The sequence below is a fragment of the Cynocephalus volans genome, chromosome 8 (assembly GCF_027409185.1).
Source record: "Cynocephalus volans isolate mCynVol1 chromosome 8, mCynVol1.pri, whole genome shotgun sequence".
NCBI classification, from domain to species: domain Eukaryota; kingdom Metazoa; phylum Chordata; class Mammalia; order Dermoptera; family Cynocephalidae; genus Cynocephalus; species Cynocephalus volans.
Genome location: NC_084467.1, coordinates 96,184,387 through 96,206,446, shown reverse-complemented (window position 1 = coordinate 96,206,446; position 22,060 = coordinate 96,184,387). Strand labels below are relative to the sequence as shown.

At 35.6% G+C, this 22,060-nt stretch overlaps 1 protein-coding gene across 3 annotated transcripts in view; it reads left to right on the top strand.

Annotated features, from left to right (window-relative positions):
• The window catches only part of WDR47 (WD repeat domain 47), a 52,255-nt gene continuing 30,195 nt past the window's right edge, over positions 1–22,060 (top strand). For all 3 annotated transcript variants that reach the window (XM_063104381.1, XM_063104382.1, XM_063104380.1), the window contains exons 1-5: positions 1–282; positions 12,477–12,643; positions 15,058–15,141; positions 17,153–17,237; positions 19,217–20,019. In XM_063104381.1, coding sequence (XP_062960451.1) covers positions 133–282; positions 12,477–12,643; positions 15,058–15,141; positions 17,153–17,237; positions 19,217–20,019 — 1,289 coding nt within the window. In that variant the 5' untranslated portion in view covers positions 1–132. The remainder of the gene's footprint in view (positions 283–12,476; positions 12,644–15,057; positions 15,142–17,152; positions 17,238–19,216; positions 20,020–22,060) is intronic.

Genomic DNA, 22,060 nt, shown 5'->3' with positions numbered 1-22,060 from the left:
TTGGCCCGAGCTCGTGGCTGGAGCTCGGCTGAGGCAGCTCTTGACAACCGCAGTCTGCAAGAGCCTAAGCTGAGCGGTCGCCGGCCCGGGAGGGCGGACGCGGGAAGGACGGACTGACTAGCTGATGGATTGATGCGCGGGCGGCAAGAGGGAGGACCGACGCCAAGTCCACACAGCCGCCCTCGCGCTCCCACCCCAGCCTGGAGCCGGCTGCTTCCGGGCTCCGGTCACCCAGCTGCGTTCTCCTCCGCCGCTTCTCCGGGCTCGTCCCGGAGTCCTCAGGTGAGAAACTCTAGGAGGTGGAGGCGGGGTCGGGCCGCCACACACCTCGGGTTGCCATGGCCACCGTCACCAGCTGTCACCACCCGACAATGCTCGGACCGGGCGGTCCCGGAGAAGGGTCTTGGATAGGCTTGAGTGCTGACTGGGGTCGTGGGTGAGGCCCCGGCGCCGCCGGATGAGGACCCATTCCAGGCTACCGCTCCTGGAGCACACCTTTCCCTCCTCACCACATTGTGGGAGCAGAGATACGCCCCTCGCCCTGGCACCGAGCAGCGAGCGAGCGCAGGGTTCGTGCCCACCTCTCTCCTGCTGAGAGGCGGGAGGGGGCTGACTGCTGATTCTTCCTGCCTCGCTCCTTCGCCGAGCCCTAGCCAGAGCTGACGGGCGCGCTCGCGTCCCTTTCTGGTCACGCCTTGGCCGGGAGGAGGGGAGGGAGCGGCGGGGCTGGGAGCCGAGCGGCTGCGTGGGGCAGCCCCGCGGAGCGGCGTTTGGCCTTTCTGACGTCAGTGGTCAATGGGAGCGGGCCTTTGGGGATCTGGGCGGGGTCGGGGAGAGGAACAGCGACTGGATTTGGAACAGGAGTTGTGCTGAGGGGCGACTGCGTAGAAGACACGAGAGGTTGTAGAATGCATAGTGTTAAGCCGTTACCCTTTACTGGGGAGAAAAAGAATGGGGCTCTAGTTCTGGGGCGAAGCCTTGGACAAAAGGGGCGGAGGCGAGGGTAGGATGGGGCAGCCTTTGAGCAGATGATTTTTTTCCTATGTACCCAGACAAGCATTTAGTAACTACGCATGGTATCTGAGTGGAGCGTTTTTGGCAACTTGGTTCTTTCTGCATAATGAAAGGAGAAGTCTTTGTTCCACCCAGATTTCATAGGTTGTGATCCTAACACTTATTTTCCTCCCTTTGTTGACTTCGTAGAATGCTTCAAAAAGTTAATGTTACAGGAATTAACATGTAGGCTTTAAAAATGCTATAAATCTTTTTTCACAGTAGATCTGAATAGAATTTTTTCTCTTTTTTGTCTCCAGTGTTGGCATGTGTTGCATTGACATTTTACTAGAGAAAAGAAATGTCTTAGAGCCCATTTTCCTTTATATGGGACATTTTCGAGGTCTCATTTAGGAGGCAGATGTAATGAATAATTTTACCTTAGATTTGGGAGTGGTGGGTGTAGATTGCTTCCAACAGGAAACAAAAAATATTATACAGTCATGGAAAAGATAAGCAAATAATTAAGCCATAACAATATTCTGTTAGGTAAAAAAGCAAAAAACAAAACCCTTGAATTTGGATGTCACTATAAATATGTATTTTTTTATATTGTTATTTATTTTTTTTAGTGGCTGACCGGTATGAATATGTAATTTTTTTGTGAGGGGATTTTAACTTGTTTTTATTTCCCACCCTCCCACTTCATAGTTCTTTTCTCCCTTGTTATAAAAACCGGTACTAGGAATGTGTCATTAGAGAACAGGGGTACTGTCCTGTGTTCCTAGTTACGTAATTGTGTTCAGTCTCTTTCTGTTCGTGAAGTCGAGTTTATCAGTTACCGAATGGACAGCATCTGCTATGCTTAATATATGCTGCAGTTTGAGAAACATTTCAAAATTAGTAGGAAAGGATGTACAATTTTCCTTAGTAGATCGGTAAGCTGGAAATCCGATTGCCTGGATTTAAGCTTCCCTTTGCTACTCATTATAATCTTGAAAGAGCTACTTACACTACAATTGACTGATTTCTCATACTGTAAAATGGGGATTATGCCTGCTATTGTTTTACTTTGGGAATGGGCTCTGAAGTTGAATAAAATAATGCATTTGAAAGCAATTTGGAAAAAAATTCAAGGCATCCATTGATTCCCTTTTTATAGAGGGGAGCATTGGCAAGGATAATTAAAAATTTCTGCATAATCTGTTTAGCATTTCTAGGTCCAGGACCTTATTTCTTACAGTGGCCTTAAAGGGCTCATGAGAACTGTTGAAGTGTATCCCTACTCCTTGGCAGAGGTTCTCTATTACTCTGGTAAGGGGAGAAAAGGGTGTTTCCTTCCTATATGTAGGTCAGGATTGCTTTCTTGCTTTCAGTAGAATGTTCTCATATTATAGAAAATAAGGCTACGGCCAATAACTCTGACTTGAGTTATGAGGTTACTTCAAAAAGTGCATGGGAAGATTTGTATTATCTTTTAATTCTATTTTTCCACGAACTTTTTGAAGTACCCTTGTATATTTGGTGCTAAATAATCCTCACTGTTGATCATTGGTTCTTCACTAATGAAGAAATAGCTTACATATTTATTCCCTCTGACCTGTGCTTTTCAAATTGGAGAATTTGCACTGTTAGTGATAGGCTGCAATGTTCCAAGAGGTAAACCTGGGCACATAACGTGGCATACATTTTATGGAGTTGTCATCAATTTCACTTGAAGACTTGGGTAAAAAATAATCATTTTTATATTGAAACACAAAAAGATGATATGGAAAATGCAATATTTACATTAATTTCTAAGGTAAAACTCAAAGATTTCAAATGCAGAGAGTTTAAGCACTCTCTGGGGATGTGTTTAGTTTCTTCTGCCCTTAAGTGGAAAAGTTTAAGAAGAATTGCCATAGACTCTCAGTTAATGAATGGCAAATCACTACACAGCACAGGAAATAAATTGAATTCCAATTTCTAAGACTTTGACCGACATTAGGCTCAATGTTACTTGACTCCTAATTATCTGCTGTAAAAGTCAGAATGTTGTAATGGAAAGGTCACAGAATTTTAGTCAGATAGACTTGCTTGTCCCATTCCTGGCTCTGCCTTATTTGCTCTGTGACCTTAGGCAAATATTGTAACATCTCTGAGCATTAGTGTAATCATCTGTAAAATAAAGGTAATAGAGTTGTAAGAATCGTATAGATAATGTATGGAAGTATTTAACCCAAGGCCTTACATACACAGGTACTTCAAAAAGTTCCTGGAAAACTAGAATTAATGCAAATCTTTCCATGAATTTTTTGAACTACCCTCATACAGTAGATGATCAATTAGTGTTCCCTTCCCATTTCTGCATGCTAGGATATTAATAATTCTTTAAACCCATTCTTAGCAGGAGACCTCATTACTCCCTGAATTTCCATGGCTTTTTATTTGTAGTTCTCTTAAGATACTCTTTACTTTATATTTTTTGTATATTATATTTGTACAGAACACTTGAATCTTTGGAATCTTTGGATTCCAAATCCAATGCTGGCCCACACCTAAGGATACTTCAGTTTTGAGACCATTACACTGAATAGCCAACACTTGTGTATTTCATCTGTTTTTCTCCATTTTGAGTTATCTATTCAAGTGAAAAGATACCCTTACAATACCACATACACTCTTAAAACCTTTCTTTAGTGTTTTATCTTCTTGTTCACTGTAGTAGTTCATTCATTGTATCCCTGGTATATAGCATGGTGTTACCATGTAGTAAACACTCAAATATTTTTCAAATGGATACTGACTTAAAGCAAGTATTACCAGAAGTAGGAGTCTTTCAATGTGGCATCTTTAATATAATTGATCTAACTTTCCAATTTTTTTTAAGACACCCAATATTTTAAATTACATCTAAAATATTTTTTAAAACCAGTAAACTTATTTCAAAGTAAATTTTTACACTTTATGCACAGCACAGTCACTCTCCCACAGCATTTCATTAGCAGTCCTTTTGACACTTTTTCCTTACCAAGGATATGAGCTCTGAAGGAAAGAAGTTTACATTTATTGAGCACCAGTCACATGCTTGGTACTCTGCTAGGAGCTTTTTCTCATTTTACAAGTCAACATTCCATTGTATAGAAAAATAATACTACATGAAAAAGGACATAAACATTTTATACTATTTATACTTGACACATTTAATTCAAATAATGTTTTTTCTATGACTAAGTACCATGTTTTGTGACTTGTTGATGTGCTGAAAAAGAAAACAGAACCTTATTATAAAATCTTTGAGAAAATTCTATAGAAGTGAGCTAAAATTAGAGCCTTAATGTTCATTTTTGGTTTAAAAAATTTTTATATTATTTTGAAAACTTGTAAATAGAATTGGGTTGGTTTTCTTTCCAACTTTAAGAAAAGCTTTGGAAATAAAATACTTGGAAGTGCAAAAACAATATTTCATGAATATTAAAGCAATTTTAGGTGTGTTCATTGGAAAGTGCTCACATTATGCGAAGTATTAGTTTCATTGTATAAGATTGCTGACCAGGCCACAGCTGGAGTATTGTGGTCTATTTTGGGTGCTTTAAGAGGGAGACTAACAATTCAGAAGAGGATGACCAGAATGGTAGGGGATCTGGAAGCTATATTTTGTGAAGAATGGTTTTTGTAAGGATCAATTAAACAATAATTGTAAGATTCTAAAATAGTACCCAATAGTCTTTGCATTGCAAACATAGCAGTCCATCCTGTTTTGGGGATTCTACTCTAGTTGGTACCTTAATATAGATGATAACTTTGAGATCTAATCCTATAATTTTTTTCATCGTTTTCAGTTTTTTCTCTTTGAAATTACTGTATTTATATATGAAATGCATGCATAAACAGACAAGTAATGCATAAATATATTGGTTATAAACCATTCAGATAATACACAAACAGTAAAGAATAAGAAAGTCTTCCTTTAAACATTTTCTCTTCCTAGATCCCTGCCCTGCATCCCAATCCCATTCCTCTCTTCAGAGGTAAGCACACTGAACAGTTTGGTATGCATTCTTCCAAACCTTTCTTTATGCATTTATTTAGACAGATATTGTGCTCCCCCTCCCTTTTTTTAAATAAGTGGGCCTATTTATATTAATCCATTCAAATATTTATTGATGGCTATATTATTCTGTGATGTGCTTTTTCATTTTAGGATGCATAGATCTACATCACTGCATTAGTATTCTGTAGTTGAATTTACCATAATTTACTTGAAATTCTATTATAGATGAGAGTTCAGTTTATTTCTAGTTTTTCTCTATTACTTGCAAATCTTCAGGAAACATCTTTGCATATGTATCTTTGTGTACATTTGCAAGTGTTTTTGAAGGCTAGATTTCTATGAGTAGAATTGGAGTTGGTGAGTCAAAGGTATATACATTTAAAATTTCCACAGTTAAAAATTTCATGCTGTCAAATTCTCTCTCATAAAGTCTATCCAAGTTTACGTTCTTAATAACAGTGTATGAAAGGACATTTACCCATACTCTTGCCAGCATTAGATATTTTCAGGTCTTGTTAATTTTTTTTCCAGGATCCGAACCCGTGGCCTTGTTGTTATCAGCACCGCACTCTCCCAAGTGAGCCACGGGCTGGCCCAGGTCTTGTTAATTTTTGCAAAGCTGGTAGGCCCATAATTGGTACCCTGTTTTAATACTACGAATGAGGTTGAACATCTTTTCATAAATTTATTGGTTATTTGTAGTTCTTCTGTGAATTGTCTGTATTCTTTGCTTATTTTTCAACCGTAATATTTTGGGGGGTATTGATTTGAACATGCTATTTATATGTTCTAGATGGTAACCATTTAACTCTTTATGTGTGGTGTATTTAATCCTGGTTTGTCCCTTTTCTTTTAACTTCGTTTGTGGCAATTCTGTTGAATGGAAGATTTACATTGTATATTTTTAGTGTCAAAACTAACATGTTTTTCCTTTACTTTTTCTGGGTTATGTGGCTTAATTGAGCAATCTGAGTTGAAAAATAGTTTTTATTATCTTGTAAATTTTTAGTACTTCATTAATTAAATGTTTTAAAAATATTTCTGGGTTTGAATATGGAAAGAACACAGATTCTTTAATCTCAATAAGAAAGGTTGAAATAATGTATTTTTAATTGAAGCATACTTGATTATACATATTTTTGGGGTATGGTGTTGACTGTCATTATTTGGGTACAATATGTGATGATCAAATCATTATTGTTGAAATAATATTTAAATAGATCTGAGAACAAGACTTGGGTTATGGGAAAAAATACAAATCACTCTGAAATATTATTACTTCATTATATACATTAGTTTACTAATTCCTTCCAGTAATTTGCAATTGGAAATTATGCTTTATGTTTTATTATTTTTTAGTTTTTTGAATAGGTAATATTTGTATGTGGTACAAAATGCAAAAGTTACAAAAAGGATATAATGAAAAGTCATCTTTCCATTCCTATTATTTATTTATCTAGTTTTCCTTCTTGGACACAACCATTATTACCAATTTCTTGTATCTTTTTCCAGAGATATTTTATGCATATACACAACATATAGTTTATGTTAATTGGTTATTTTCCATTTATAGTTATATAAAGCTGCACCTGCTTTAAACATAATTTGTTTCTTTATGTGAAGAATCATTCACAGTTCCAGAAGTTAAATTAAAATAATTGATGAATAGAGAACAGCTGTCAACTAAGAAGGGACACATGCTGCATCCATGTTACAAATGTTAGTTGATTAGCAGACATGACAGTTTTGCAATTAGAAGGGTTTTTCTTTTCTTTGTAGGCTTAAATTATCTAAAATCTATTTTCTTTCCTCTTGTTAAGCTGACCTTATAGTTTAGAACTTAATGATTATCCCAGACCTGATTTTCCCCACCTCCCCAAGAATATGTATTTCCTATTATTGAAATGTGTGTTAAAGCAAATTATAAAACTTGAAGGGCAATCATAAAAATTAGCCAAACTAACCCTCTTAATTTATGTATGAAGAAATTGAGGCCCATAGAGGTTAAGTGACTTGCAACGTCACATGTGCGTACCTGAAGGACCAGATATTTACAATTAAATGATTTGACAACAACATAAGTTTTTGGAATGCCGTGTTATTAAAGACAGCTAGCAAATTTTTTTCTCCACTTTTTTAAAAAAGGAAAAAGGCACAGTAGTCCTAGGTTGCAGTTTGACATTTTATTAAAAAGATTCATAGCACTTTATTTTCTTGTCTGCATTTTTGCCTGTAATCTGGAATTGTAAAGCACTGTTTTTCAGTTTTAGGCAGTATGTAATAATTGGAAAATTAAAGAGAGTGGACTTATTGTGTGGAATGGAGCTGGAGATTAATGGAACTTTTCTTAAGGATTTTTTTCATGTCTATAATGGCTGTGCCCTAATTCCCTTAACCTTGTACTTCTGAATCATTCTTAGCCTTGTGTGTTTTTCTTTCTCCCTAATCTGTATTTTTTTTCTAATCTGTATTTTAAGTAAGTAACCTCATTGCAATGGAACATTTAAATCATATCTATTTATATTTGGTTAAAAAGCTACCACTTGCTGATGACACCAAGGCCACGGGTTCGGATCCCTATATAGGGATGGCCAGTTGGCTCACTTGGAAGAGCGTGGTGCTGACAACACCAAGTCAGGGGTTAAGATCCCTTGCTGGTCATCATTTTAAAAAGAAGGGGGAAAAAAAAAAGAAAAAAAAATGTTACCACTGATTTTTCTTCATGAAAGTTTTTCCATATCTGTATATGGAAATATGCATAGAGTCAGTATATTTCTGTTACCACTATTTCTTTTTTTAAAATCTATTGTTAACATTTTACCTTTAATGTTAGATTTCTAAAAATAATTTTATTTCTTGATCCTTAATACATCCTTCTAATCTGTTTCACTAAGGTAGTAATCAGTAGGAGTCCACATAGAGAACCCATCTGGAATTCAGTTTCTGTAGATGTTAATTGTATCTAAGTACTAAAATACTATCTGCCTTCCAGCTGGCTTCCAGATAGCCTTATTTTTAAAGAAAACTCTTATTTCTTTACTTCACCTAGTCCAGATATTGGCTATTAGTAAAAATTTACTCCTTTAAGGAAAATCCATAATTATGTTTTTGTGATTTTTAAAAAAATCTGTCATTTAATATGGAAATACTGAAACACTCATTTTTTTTTTTTTTCCATTGTGTTTTCCTTTTTTCAGTGGAATACACACTACTGTTGACCCTACATAAATTCTGTCTGGTAAATAATTGTTCACATATACTAAGTATTGGCTGATCTACCTAAGATGGTGTCAGAGTTGACTTAGTCCAAATAGTTGGATTGAAGGGCCACAGCACCATCCTTTTAAATGGCTGTTAGAACAGCTGGAAACAAAGTTATCTATTCTGTACTTTTGTAGAGAAATTTCTTCAGTGATTTTTGTATCTCAAGTTAATTCAATATTTATTGGACACATATTACATGTACACATTTCATTTTAAAAGATAATTTTAGTAGTCCCAAAACTAGTTAAATCTTATGGATTTTTTTTTTTTTTTTAAGATGACCAGTAAGGGGATCTTAACCCTTGACTTGGTGTTGTCAGTACCACGCTCACCCAGTGAGCTAACCGGCCATCCATATATGGGATCCAAACCTGTGGCCTTGGTGTTATCACCACACTCTCCAGAGTGAGCCACGGGCCAGCCCTTATGGATTTTTTTTTATTGAAGCATAATTGATCATATGTATATGTGGGGTATAGCGTTGAATATCAGTACCTGTGTGCAATATGTGATGCTCAACTCAGGATCATTAGTAGATTCAACATTACACAGTGTAATCATTTTTTTTGTGGTCCTTTACCAATTTCTCACTTATGAATTTATAGCTTCCCTTCAGGAGGGGTGAAGAAGCATTTATTATTAACTTCTACTCTGAATTAGCGAAAATTCTAGCTACATAGTGATGAATAACCTGAAAATGTTAAAAATGCTCATGAATTATATGCTTTTGTTGTTTACAATGTATATATAATATATATAATTTCTACATTATATAGCTAGGATTTGGGGAGCCTCTATAAATGTTTCAGTTACACAGGGAGTTAGAAAAGAGTAACTCTAAGATATTGTCATCAAGCATATGTCTATGTTTATATTGTATCCAGCACCAGTAGTAAATCTTAGAGGAATCAAAATTCTGGATTGAGTGATTAGAATATTATACTTTTCCACTGGGAATTTCACTGTACAGAATTAAAACTTGTCTTTTTTTAATTAGCTTTTTAAAACCTGAACCAATTCTAAGTTAATTCGATTACTCTCGTAGTTTGTTTTGTGTTGCTATAACACAATACCTGATACTGGGTGATTTATAAACAATACAAGTTGATTTGGCTCCTGGTTCTGGAGGCTAGGAAGTCCAAGAGCATGGCATCAGTATCTGGTGGGGGCCGTCATGCTATATCATCCCATGGCGGAAGGCAGAAAGGCAAAAGCAGAGAGAGAGAGAGAGAGACAGACAGAGACAGAGATTGAACAAGAGAGTGTTAAACTCACTTTCATATTAAATCCACTCTCATGATAACAGCATTCATTCATGGGCAGACTGGTTAGCTCAGTTGGTTAGAGCACAGTGTTATAACACTAAGGTCAAGGGTTTGGATCCCCATACCAGCCAGGTGCCAAAAATAGATATAAAAAAATAACATTCATTCATGACCTAATTACCTCTTAAATGTCCCACCTCTCAACACTGTGTTATTGGGGATTAAGTTTCCAACCCATGAAGGCTGAGGGACACGTTCAAATCATAGCAGACACATTTTCTGTTACCATATCAAAAGTCAATGTGAAGTATGTATTTGTAAGAATGTATTTCTTCTTCTTTTAGGCTATATTGACCAGAAATAACTGCAGCATTACACTTATAGTTATGATTTAAAGTGGGACTATTGCCATAAATTCCACTCCAGACTTACATAATATTTAGACTAATATTTAGACTGAATGTTGAATGTGAGGCCTATGATTAGGTGTATTGAACTACATGAGAAAATTGTAGCCTCAATTCTGTAACACTAAGTTTTATGGTTGGTACATGATGATGTAAGTGTAGTGCCCTCTAAGAACTTAGAGATGGAAGGAGGAATAATATTATTTTTCTGAAAGTTAAATTAGTAAAAGCCCTTCTTTTTGCTAGTAAGAATTATCTGAAGATTTGGGGAATGTTAAAATGGCTAATCAGTGTGCTCTAAGAGTAACCTCAGAGAGATAGTTGCGAAATGTGGTAAGAATTTAGTAAGTGGAAATCTCATTAATTTTATTGTATCCTCTTTTGGACAAAGTCTATGAACAGGAGGATGCTGGTCAGCTCAGAAGATAGCAAAAGGAAAACCAAAGTGTGAGGAATTGGGCGGCTGGCATATCGTGAGAAATATTTGTGATTTATGTTTCCTGAGACAGGTGTATAGTTATTGTGGAGAGCAATTAGCTTAGTCTGATGTCATTAAGAATATCTGAGTCATATAATTACCTCCCCATGCTCTGTCCTTTATCTACCCTAGCACCTTCTCTACCTTAGAGAGAAAATGTATTCATCTGCTAATGAGAGCATTCTAGTCTGCTAGACATTTGCATTTCTCATTATGAAGAAATAAAAAATTTTAAAAAGTACAGAAATGAAAAAAAAACTAACCTATGTGCCTACATGTATGTGTTTATGTTTCTGTGAGCTTAGTTGAAATAAGTTGGTCTTGTGAGAAAGATTTGCTTGCAGTCTGTTTCATCTTATGAAGTTTCTTTGCAGCTAGTTTTCCCTATATTGTGGTACTCTTTTGCATTGCTCTGAGCTTTAATATTTGAAAATGGCAACAGTTTAGGTCATTTAACTTGTGTGGCCTCATCTGTGCAATGAGAATGTTGACTTAATGATTTTCACAGTCCTCCAAGTTCTAAATCTTTACAGATTCATATTCTATGTGCGTGATTGTATCACTGCAGACTTAAAGGGAAAAGAAGGAATTCAGAGTGTATTGAAATATCATTGGTATTACCAATATGACTAAAGTTGCACATTTTGCCTCGCCTTGTTTTGGTTGGCTCCATTGTACAGGGTCATAATTTAGAAGTTGCCACTAGACTGTAAGCTTCGTAAGGAGAAGACCAATGTCTCCTGAGTATAGGATAGTGCCTGTTACAGAGAAAAGGCATTAAGTGCTTATTGAGTGAATGTATTAGGGCATACCTAGGACAGTGTATTTAGGACATAACTAAACATGGTTTGGTTATTAATTTTATTTTTTTATTTACTTTTTTTTGGGGGGGGGGGCAGCTGACTGGTATAGAGATCTGAACCCTTGACCTTGGTGTTACCAGACCGTGCTCTAACCAACTGAACTAATAGGTCAGCCCTGTTTATTTGTTTATCTGTTTTTGGCGGCTGGCCAGTATGAGAGCACCATGCTTTCCCAAATGAGCTAACCAGTCAGCTCCTAGAAATTTTTTTTTGTTGTTGTTGTTGTTGTTTTTGTGACCGGCACTCAGTGAGTGCACCGGTCATTCCCATATAGGATCTGAACCCGCAGCGGGAGCGTCGCTGCGCTCCCAGCGCCGCATGCTACCAAGTGTGCCATGGGCTCGGCCCATAGAAAATTTTAAACATGTAAAAGATAAACTTAAATGACCTAAATTGTTGCAGTTTTTAAACGTTAAGGCTCAGAGCAAATGCAGAATTATATAATGAATTCTCATTTACCCATCACCCTACTTCAGTAGTCATGGTCATTCTTGCTTCATCTTATTCTCTTCCCACTCCTTTCCCGTATTATTTTGAAGTAAATCACAGACTTTTTATCATTTAATCTATAATTATTCCAATGTGTACCTCTCAAAGGTAAGGACTTTAAAAAAAATCATAGCCTACCTTTATCACACATTAAAAAGTGACTTGTTTTTAGGCCAGCAAAGGAGCTGGCTGTGGGCCAGCCCCCCGCCTCCATCCCCACCTTTGTCCCCTTACCCCCATCCTCCCTCCCCTTCTTACTGCTCTGCAACAGCATCTTAGAATGTAAAATAATAATAATAATAATAATAATAAATAAATGAATTTTTTAAAAATGACTTGGTTTTTTGTTTTGTTTTGTTTTGTTTGTTTGTTTTAAAAGATGACCATAAGGGGATCTTAACCCTTGACTTGGTGTTGCCAGCACCACGCTCTCCCAAGTGAGCTAACCAGCCATCCCTATATGGGATTGGAACCCGTGGCCTTGGTGTTATCAGCACCACACTCTCCCGAGTGAGCCACGGGCCAGCCCAAAAATGACTTGGTTTTAATGAATATTAACTTCACTTTAAAATATCTGTATTACAAATTATCAAGAAACCTGGTTATGCATAGTTTCAAGGCAGTTAAACTTAGACATAAGATAATAGGACTAACTTTTTTGTTGTTTTTCTTTTTAATGTTTAGGCTATCAATATGACGGCTGAAGAAACAGTGAATGTAAAAGAGGTGGAAATTATTAAGCTAATTTTGGACTTCTTGAATTCAAAGAAGCTTCACATTAGTATGTTGGCCCTTGAGAAGGAAAGTGGAGTCATAAATGGCCTATTTTCAGATGATATGCTTTTCCTGAGGTATGATTTCATTATTATTTCTGAGGTCTGTAACTCCTTCCTAGAAATGTTAAGTATTAATAAGGTAATGTGAATAATACAGGTAGAAAACTTTATAATCATCAAAAGGCTATAAGTATAATTGTTAAAAATGTTTGTTTTTATAATGGAACATTTACAACATAATGTTTTCAGTAGAATGTTCTCAGTGGTAAGATCCAGAAATCTATTAAAAAACCAAGTGTCACAATTCCACTGTGGCTGTGGCATCTTCGTAAAAGATATTTGGCTAAGAAATCAGAGACTCTGGGAAGGTAAAGAAAATGTTTCTGAAATACTTTTTTTTTTTTTTTTGCCATTGAAATAAAACATATTCATTATAGCAATATATTCATTATACAAAATTTAGAAAAATAAAGAAAAGAAAAATCATCCTGCTACCCAGACACACCGCTGATAATTTCTGTGAATGTTTAAAAAATAACAGCAATTCTGTTGTATTTATAATTAAGAATCCTGCTCTATCTGTTAACATCGCAAGGATTATCTGTAGGACTACAAATTTATTCTTTAAGAATTTTCAATTTACTTAATTTTCTAATGGTTCCCCTATTTTTAGACAATTATTTTTAATTTTTTAAAAAATAAGTGCTCTATTGAGCATCTTTTATATATGAGACCTTTTCTGTGTCTTGTATTATTTCTTTAGGACAAGATTCTTAGAAGTGGAATTGCAAGGCTAAGGGAATTAACATGTTTACGAAGCTAAATGTATCCTAACTTGAATTGGATGGAAAAAGAAAATCCCCAATTCCCAGGAAGAAATATATTCTATTCTTTTTTATGTGTGTGTGGTTGGCCTGTAAGTGGATCTGAACCCTTGACTTTGGTGTTATCAACATGATGCTGTAACCAACTAAGCCAACCTGCCAGCCTCCTATATTCTATTCTTATATGATACCAAATATCCTTGACAAGGAGTCTTGGACATGTGGCATTTTGTGATCTGAAAAACCTTAAGAAATGAATTGTTCCTAACTCATGAAAAAGGAACTTTTAAAAAAGCCACAAAGCTTTATTATATTAGGGGAATTATTTAAACTTGTTGCACTTGTATTTTGTGTTGTGAATGCTATTCAGCCCCAAGGAGCTTAGTCAGTGCTGTAGCTAGGAACCAGAACCAAGGCAGTATTCTTTTGGCTCTATCTTTCAAGTGTTGATACTCTTGGAATTTAATAGTGGCTCTCAAGTACTGTCCAGGAGCCTTTCGGTTTGTGATGATGTTTTACTGGTCTGAGGTGAAATGCAAAGAATTATAGAATAGCGAGTTTTTCATTAAGGTAAATGTATTCATCTTAAAGGCTGGCCTTTGAAATGGTGTTCTTCCTACTTTTTTAATATTAAAATGTCTCTTTATAAAATGATTATGATATATATTGTGATTGCCTTTATTAATATTCCTCCTCTGCAGAATAAAAAGTTGGCAGTCCTGTGTAGGCCCTCCTCCCCATCCTCTTTTTAAATTACTGTTTTTAAAAAATTCGAAAACAGAGAAATTGCCATTGTAAAAGAAGAGAAATAAGAATGCCTTGTTAACTATTGGAAGTTCCCATAGATTACTTAAAGTAGGATGAAACTTGTTTTTATTCTTTGTTCTTTTCATTCTCAGAGTGTAAACTTCAGTGTCAAATTGCCCAAAGATGAAGAATTCTCCATTCATTCATTCATTCATTCATTCATTTATTCATGATGGCTGGCCAGTATGGGGATATGAACCCTTGACCTTGGTGTCATAACACTGTGCTCCAATCGACTGAGCTAATTGGCCACCCCAAGAATTCACAATTTAGAACAGAGTTTTTCAGCCTTGGCACTATTAACACTTGGGCCAGATAATTCCTTGTTGTTGAGGGTTGTCCTGTGTATTTTAGGATATTTAGCAGCATCCTTGATCTCTACCCACTATATGCCAGTACTGCCCTCAGTTATGATAACCAAAAATGTCTCCAGACATTGCCAAATTGACCCTGGTGGGAAGGGGGAGTGCAAGAGCAAAAATCACCCCAAGCTGACAGTCATTGATTTAGTGAGAATAGAGCGTACCCACACACTGGTTCTTAGATAACATGTAATAGCTCTAAAACTGTAAGAGGAGTAGGAACATAAAGGAAATTTTAGGCTTAGTTTGATGTTTTTACATAGGACAAAAACCACAACTGCATAAGTATGAGGAGTGGTTGCACATTCACAAATTCTTCTCATATAGTATATGTTGTTACAAATAAGTTGTGAAAAAGTTTGTTTTATTTTAGTGTTTGAGGAACTAAATAAAATGTTAATCTTATTACGTGCTTTATGAAGTCTTAATACTATCTATTCTGCTTTTAATTACTGTAACCTGAATTTGATAACATGCTGGATTTTTCTTTATTTAGGCAGCTAATCCTCGATGGTCAATGGGATGAAGTTCTTCAGTTCATTCAGCCACTAGAATGTATGGAAAAATTTGACAAAAAAAGGTAAGATTTCATCTGAAGTTTTTAGTGTCTTATCATCTGTAGAAGTTTAGTAAAGCAAAACAATAAACAAAAACAAGACTGAGGTTTTTCTAGAAAACAGTATACTCAGCCCCATGAAGTTGGAACACTTCTAGAGGACAAATTACATATATTTCAATTATTTGAAAATCTGATGCAAACCTCCTTTGTCAATGATGTCAACATGCAATAAGCCACAAAGGCTGTTTCTTCATAATGGTAGGAAGACTTTAAAGATGTTGTTTATTGTTTCTGGCTTCCATTGTTTCTGATGAGCAGTCAGCTGTATATTGTATCCTTATTCCCTTGTATATAGTGTGTATTTTTCTTTCTTTCTTTTTTTTTTTTCTTTCCTGGCTGCCATCAAGATTTTATCTTTATTATTGGTTCAGCCGTTAGATTATGATGTGCTTAAGTGTGGTTTATTTATATTTTTCCTGCCTGGAATTTGCTGAGCTTTTTAGGATCTGAAAGTGTATGTTATTCTCAAGTTTGGGAAGTTTTTAGCGATTATTTCTTCAGATTTTGTCTTCCCGTTTCTCTTTTCCCTCTGGGACACAATATTAGACAAACTGATTCTGTCCAAAAGGACTGAGGCCTTGTTTATTTTTTTTAACCATTTTTTTCCTCCATATTCTTTAGTCTGGATTGTTTTTATTAATCTAATGTTCACTGACCCCTTCTTCTGCTATTAGCAATCTGATGATAAACAATGAATGTTTTCATTTCACATATTATACTTTTCAGTTTCAAAATTTTTTAAGCAAGTTTTTCTGCAGAGATATTCCCATCTTTTCATTCATTGTGATTACATTTTCTTTTAAGTTCTTGACCATATTTATAGTAGGTGCTTGTTTGCTAGTGTAGTCCTTGTTTGCTAGTTTGAACTTTCAGTCATATCAGGTTCAGTTTCTAATGATTGTCTTTTTATGAGTCACCTTTTTTTAAAAAAACATATCTAGTCATTTTGTAAATGTATTCTGCACATTGTAGATTCATTCTTGAGGCTCTGGATTCTGTTATTTTCTTTCAAAAAGTGTTGATTTTTATTCAAGCAAGTAGTTAACTTTGTTAGCCTCAAAATGCAAACTTTGTCTCCCTTCTAGTGGACATCAGCTGAAATCTCTGCATAGTTGTTTACACTTTTATCTGTTGCTTTTCCTGGGCTCCTTGGAGTCTCCCTTGCATCTTTACAGTTTAAGAGATAGCCAAGGATTTTGGCAGCTGAATTTATACAGTAGATTTCAGTGTATTTCTTACTGTGGCTCTGTCCTTTTTGGATTCCCTTCTCACTTTTCAGCTGCTCTGGCAGTACCAAACTTTTTGTTGACTCCTCAAGCCAGTAAAACTGCACCTTTGTGCTTAAGTTCTGGTTCACACTGTGTGAACTGGGGAATGCCCTCATCTAGAAAGTAATCACAATTTATTACTATTCCCAGTATTAATTCTAAACAAAAATCCAACTTTCAGTGAAGATGTCAAATGTCAACTAGTATGAAATCAAAGTCCTTTATATTCATAATGTTTTGTTTTCCTGAAATATATCCTGTTCTTTTCTGTTTTTTAAATTTTTTTAATTGACAAATAATAATTGCATAGAGTACAATGTTATGTTTCACTATATGCATTCATTGTAGAAAGATTAAATCAAGCTAATTGTTTTTTCTTTTTAAATCTGAGAAAGATCTAATAATAATGGGGCTTAAGTCTAAGACATTGGAGAATTAATTTTTAATAAAAGTCTTTTTAAAAAGAAATAATTAGTCCTTTAAAACAAACTTGGAAGTTGGTTGGCTAGTTCAGTTGGTTAGAGCATAGTGCTGAAAACAACAAAGTCCAGGGATCAATATCTGTACCGACAAGGCACAAAAAATAAAAAACAAGAAACCAAATTTAGCCTGTTTTGCTTCACAAATTTAAGTTTCATTTTCAGTCTTTGACGTTGCTGTCATTCAGCTTTTTAACCATTTTAATGTTTCATATTTTTTCACAGGTTTCGTTATATTATCCTGAAGCAGAAGTTTTTAGAAGCTTTATGTGTTAACAATGCAATGTCAGCAGAAGATGAGCCGCAGCATGTAAGATTTTTATTCCTGAAGGTTTGCGCCATAGTCTTGTTTTCAGTCATAAGTATTTTATTCACTAAAGCAAAAGATTAGTATCATGAGTTTTTAAAGTTTTTATGAGTTGGGATGGGCCAAGATCTGCTGGTTTGCAGATGTAATACTTTCAATCCGTAATGCTTGTAAACTTTTCCATGATTTAGTCCTAGATGGTATATGAATAGCTGGCTAATTGAACAGTGTGTGCTCTTCTCTTGTTTCAAGTAAGCCAGATAACAATAGAAGTTTGATTTGACTCTTCATCATTACTTCTTTCCTTACCCCAGAAGTTGGTTGGTTATTTTTACGTCCTTTTTCTGTGTCTTTTCAGTATTTTCTTTGATCTAGAGGTAGTTTTTTAGTTTAGTTTTTTTTTTTTTTTTTAAAGATGACCGGTAAGGGGATCTTAACCCTTGACTTGGTGGTGTCAGCATCACGCTCACCCAGTGAACTAACTGGCCATCCCCATATGGGATCCGAACCCATGGCCTTGGTGTTATCAGCACCACACTCTCTTGAGTGAGCCATGGGCTGGCTCCAGAGGTAGTTTTTTGATAAAATGTTTGTCTTTATAACTATTTAAATTAAATAAATTAATTTTGATTAGAAAGTTACTTTTAAGATTTCAGTATTAGTGTTATCACATCCAAAACCAAGAAAACTTCTTAAGTTCCAGTAAGTGTCCATTGAAGTAGTTGTCTTAGTTCATTCAGTCCACTATAACAAAATACTATAAACTTGTTGCTTAGAAACATCAAAAATTTATTCTCACAGTTCTCAAAGCTGGGAACTCCCAAGATCAGTGTGCCAGCACTTTCAGCGTCTGGTGAGGATGCATCCTCTGGTTCATAATTGGTACCTTCTGGTTATGTCCTCAGTTGGTGGAATAGGCTACCTCTCTAGGGTTTCTTTTTAAGGGCACTAATCCCATTCATGAGGGCTGAGCCCTTATCACCTATCACTTTGCAAAGTCCCTCCATCCTAATACCATCTCCTTGGGGGGGTGAGGATTTTAATATATGAATTTAGGAGGACACAAACATTCAGACCATAGCAAAAAACAAAGATATTACAGTGAGGACTTTCATATATAATAGAAAAATGTTTGCCAGATAATGATGTTCAAAAGTGGAAAGAACACTGGAATATGAGTCAGGAGACCTAGTTTTATTCTATCTTTGTTACTAACCAACTGAATTACTTTATTTAAATCTGCATCCTAACTTTGTCCTTATGTAAGATGTAGAGGCTGGACTAGTTAAGCTCTAAGGTTCCTTATATCATTAAAAGCTTAGGATTCTGGGCTGGCCCGTGGCTCACTTGGGAGAGTGTGGTGCTGACCATACCAAGTCAGGGGTTAAGATCCCCTTACCAGTCATCTTTCAGAAAAAAAAAAAAAAAGCTTAGGATTCTGACATAATATTTACTATGTAGATTGTCATAATTTGTCTCTCAGCTAAACTTCCTTTTGTTCTGTCTCTGTACTGTTTTACTAAATCAGCTGTAGATATTCCCTTTTCTTGATGTGCTTTTTCTATCCCCACACAAATTTGTCCTAAGTCAAGTTTGGACTAAGAGAATGGCTCTTTTGCCTTCTGAGCAAGTTGGAGTATTAGAAAGCTTTATAAACAATTGAATATTGGCATGCTTTGGTTTTCATTCTGGAAAACTCAATTATTCTTAACCTTAAAAATTTATAAATTTGAAAATGATCATCTTAAGCCTGTATTAGGACACTATTTTTATAAATAAAAATTTAATGTGCTAATTAACCAATTTGTTTATTCTTTTTATTTTGTTGTGAAAACATTTTGGTTTCTGACTTGAAAGTTGTTACACATCCTACAAATTATATGAGTATTCTGTGGCACTAGAATTTATCCTTTATACCCTTTTATTGTTTCCATATTTCATAACATCTCTTTTTATAGTAATTATTTATATTTTTCCTACAGCTGGAATTTACCATGCAAGAAGCTGTGCAGTGTTTACATGCTCTGGAAGAGTACTGTCCTTCTAAAGATGACTATAGCAAGCTCTGTTTGCTTTTGACTTTGCCTCGTCTGACCAATCATGCTGAATTTAAGGACTGGAATCCCAGTACTGCGCGAGTTCACTGTTTTGAAGAGGCTTGTGTCATGGTTGCAGAATTCATCCCTGCTGATAGGAAGCTAAGTGAGGCTGGTTTTAAAGCTAGTAACAATCGTTTATTTCAGCTTGTAATGAAGGGCCTCCTTTATGAATGCTGTGTAGAATTTTGTCAGAGTAAAGCAACTGGAGAAGAAATTACAGAAAGTGAAGTACTTCTTGGCATTGACCTCTTATGTGGTAATGGTTGTGATGATTTGGATCTGAGTTTACTGTCATGGCTTCAGAATCTCCCATCCTCTGTCTTCTCTTGTGCTTTTGAACAAAAAATGCTTAATATTCATGTTGACAAACTTTTGAAACCTACAAAAGCTGCATATGCTGATCTTTTGACTCCTCTTATCAGCAAACTTTCTCCCTATCCATCATCCCCAATGAGAAGACCTCAATCAGCTGATGCTTATATGACCCGCTCTCTGAATCCTGCTTTAGATGGCCTCACTTGTGGACTAACCAGTCATGATAAGAGAATCTCAGACCTTGGGAACAAAACTTCTCCAATGTCACACTCCTTTGCTAACTTTCATTATCCAGGGGTACAAAACCTCAGTAGGAGTCTTATGCTTGAGAATACTGAATGTCACAGTATTTATGAAGAATCTCCTGAGCGGTAAGCATTTGCTCATAAAAATTAGGAAATCTCCATAAGTGTGAAATAATTTAATTGTAGTGTGTGCATGTTTGTTTTCTAAATGTTCATGCCCCTTTAGTTGAAAGTTAGTCCTTAAAAGTTTAGAAAAGGTTTTAAAATTTTGATAATTAAAATCATAAGAGAAATCTTTAAAAAAATTTTTTAGTTTTATTTTTTGGTGGCTGGCTTGTATAGGAATGTGAACCTTTGACCTTGGTGTTATAAGAAAATCTTTATTTTTAATATCCTATATGATTCTTTTGCTGGTTATAAAGGCAATACATGCACTGTGAAGAAAATTTGGAAAATACAAGTATAGAAGAGTAATAATATGAGAACTGGCATCCTAATCTTACACTTAGATGACCAATCTTTTTTCTATGATTGTTTTTTTTGGCAGCTGGTCAGTACAGGGATCCGAACCCTTGATCTTGGTGTTATAACACCATGCTCTAACCAACTTAACTAACCAGCCAGCTCCCTGGTCTTTTTCCTATGAATACATTTTTTAAAATTGGGAATGAATTGTATGTATTTTCATGTAATTTGCCTTTATCATTTGAAAGACTATGAATATTTTCCATTTCTTAAACATTTCTTGAGATCAATAATTAATGATGTGTGCAGTATTCCACTGTATGACTATATCATAAATTTAACCAATTCCTTATTGTAGGGATCAGGTTGTTTCTACTTTTTTCTCCTGAAAATAGTACTGTAGTAAACAACTGTGTACATAAAACTCTCTGATTATTTCCACTTCTCTTTCTTTAGTGATTCTGTATGTATATGAAGGAAATAAGTGTTAAAGCCACTACTCAAGTTTTCCTTCAAACCTAGCATGAAATAATAATCTCCTGATCAGCAGTTCTTATTACAGGGGTTAGGAAGCTTTCTGCTTTGTTTTTGCAGGAAACCCATTGGGACATGTGGATGGTTTCCTATAACATAGTGTTGGTACTATGAATTATTGGTATTGACTGCAATTAATTTTTTGCATGAAAGAGCACAAAAACTAAGGTTTTTCATATTACATAAGATAGTTGGAGGGATTCTTTGCAGAGGAAGAAACACTGGACTCAGAATTTATGTTTCTAGTTAGAGCAAGTGGAGATCTTTAGTTAAGGCATAAGACATATAGGATAAACATATAAGGAAGCGTTTTCTGTTACGTTGCTATGAGATTGTAGGGGGGGGTTGTGATACTTGTAAAGTGGAGGGGTCTAACTAGGCTTAGTTAAGTGAGGGACTTCTTGAAGGCTAGGGTGACTTCTTAAGGTGACTGACTTATTGCCCCGTATTTTATATTAGAAAGATAAAGATGATATCTAGTGATGAAAAATGGATGAGTATAATTTCATATAGGCACATCCTCTTTATATCCCAAAGAAATAGGGAGTTTTGAGCATTGGTAGAGACTATTTTAAATTTTTCTTGATCTTTCCTGCCCCTTTAGAGAAAATTTTCATTGTCTGGAATGCTTGGCTTCAATTCTCGGGGAACCACGGATATTCTTCTATGTATATAAGATGACCGAAGGTTCTTGATCAGTGTATGAATGGCATGTTAGGGCTAGTACATCAGTAGGATTGTCTTTTATAGAAGAAAGATGCACAAAAATCCTGCCAAATCTGACTGTACATGTGCTTTTTCCTACATAAAGTAGCAGAAATTGAGGAATGTCTGGGTAAAGATGAAAATAAATGTAGTATAAGCTATTGGACCATCATAGAAAAAGCAGAGAAGTAAAGTGTCACAAGTCAGAAAGTAAGTAATACGTGTATTATCAGCTGAGCAGTAGCAATAATCCAGAAAATGTCTCTCATGCCTCTGAAATTAGAAAAATTTTGAGGCAAAGCAGTGTGGAATATGACTTGGGTTTGAACAATAGCTTTGCCATTTACTAGCTGTGTGACCTTGGGAAAGTTATTTAATCTCTCTGAGCCTCAATTACCTCCTCTATAAAATAGAGTATTGACTTGCAAAATGAGAAAAAGCTCCTAGCAGAGTGGCAAGCATG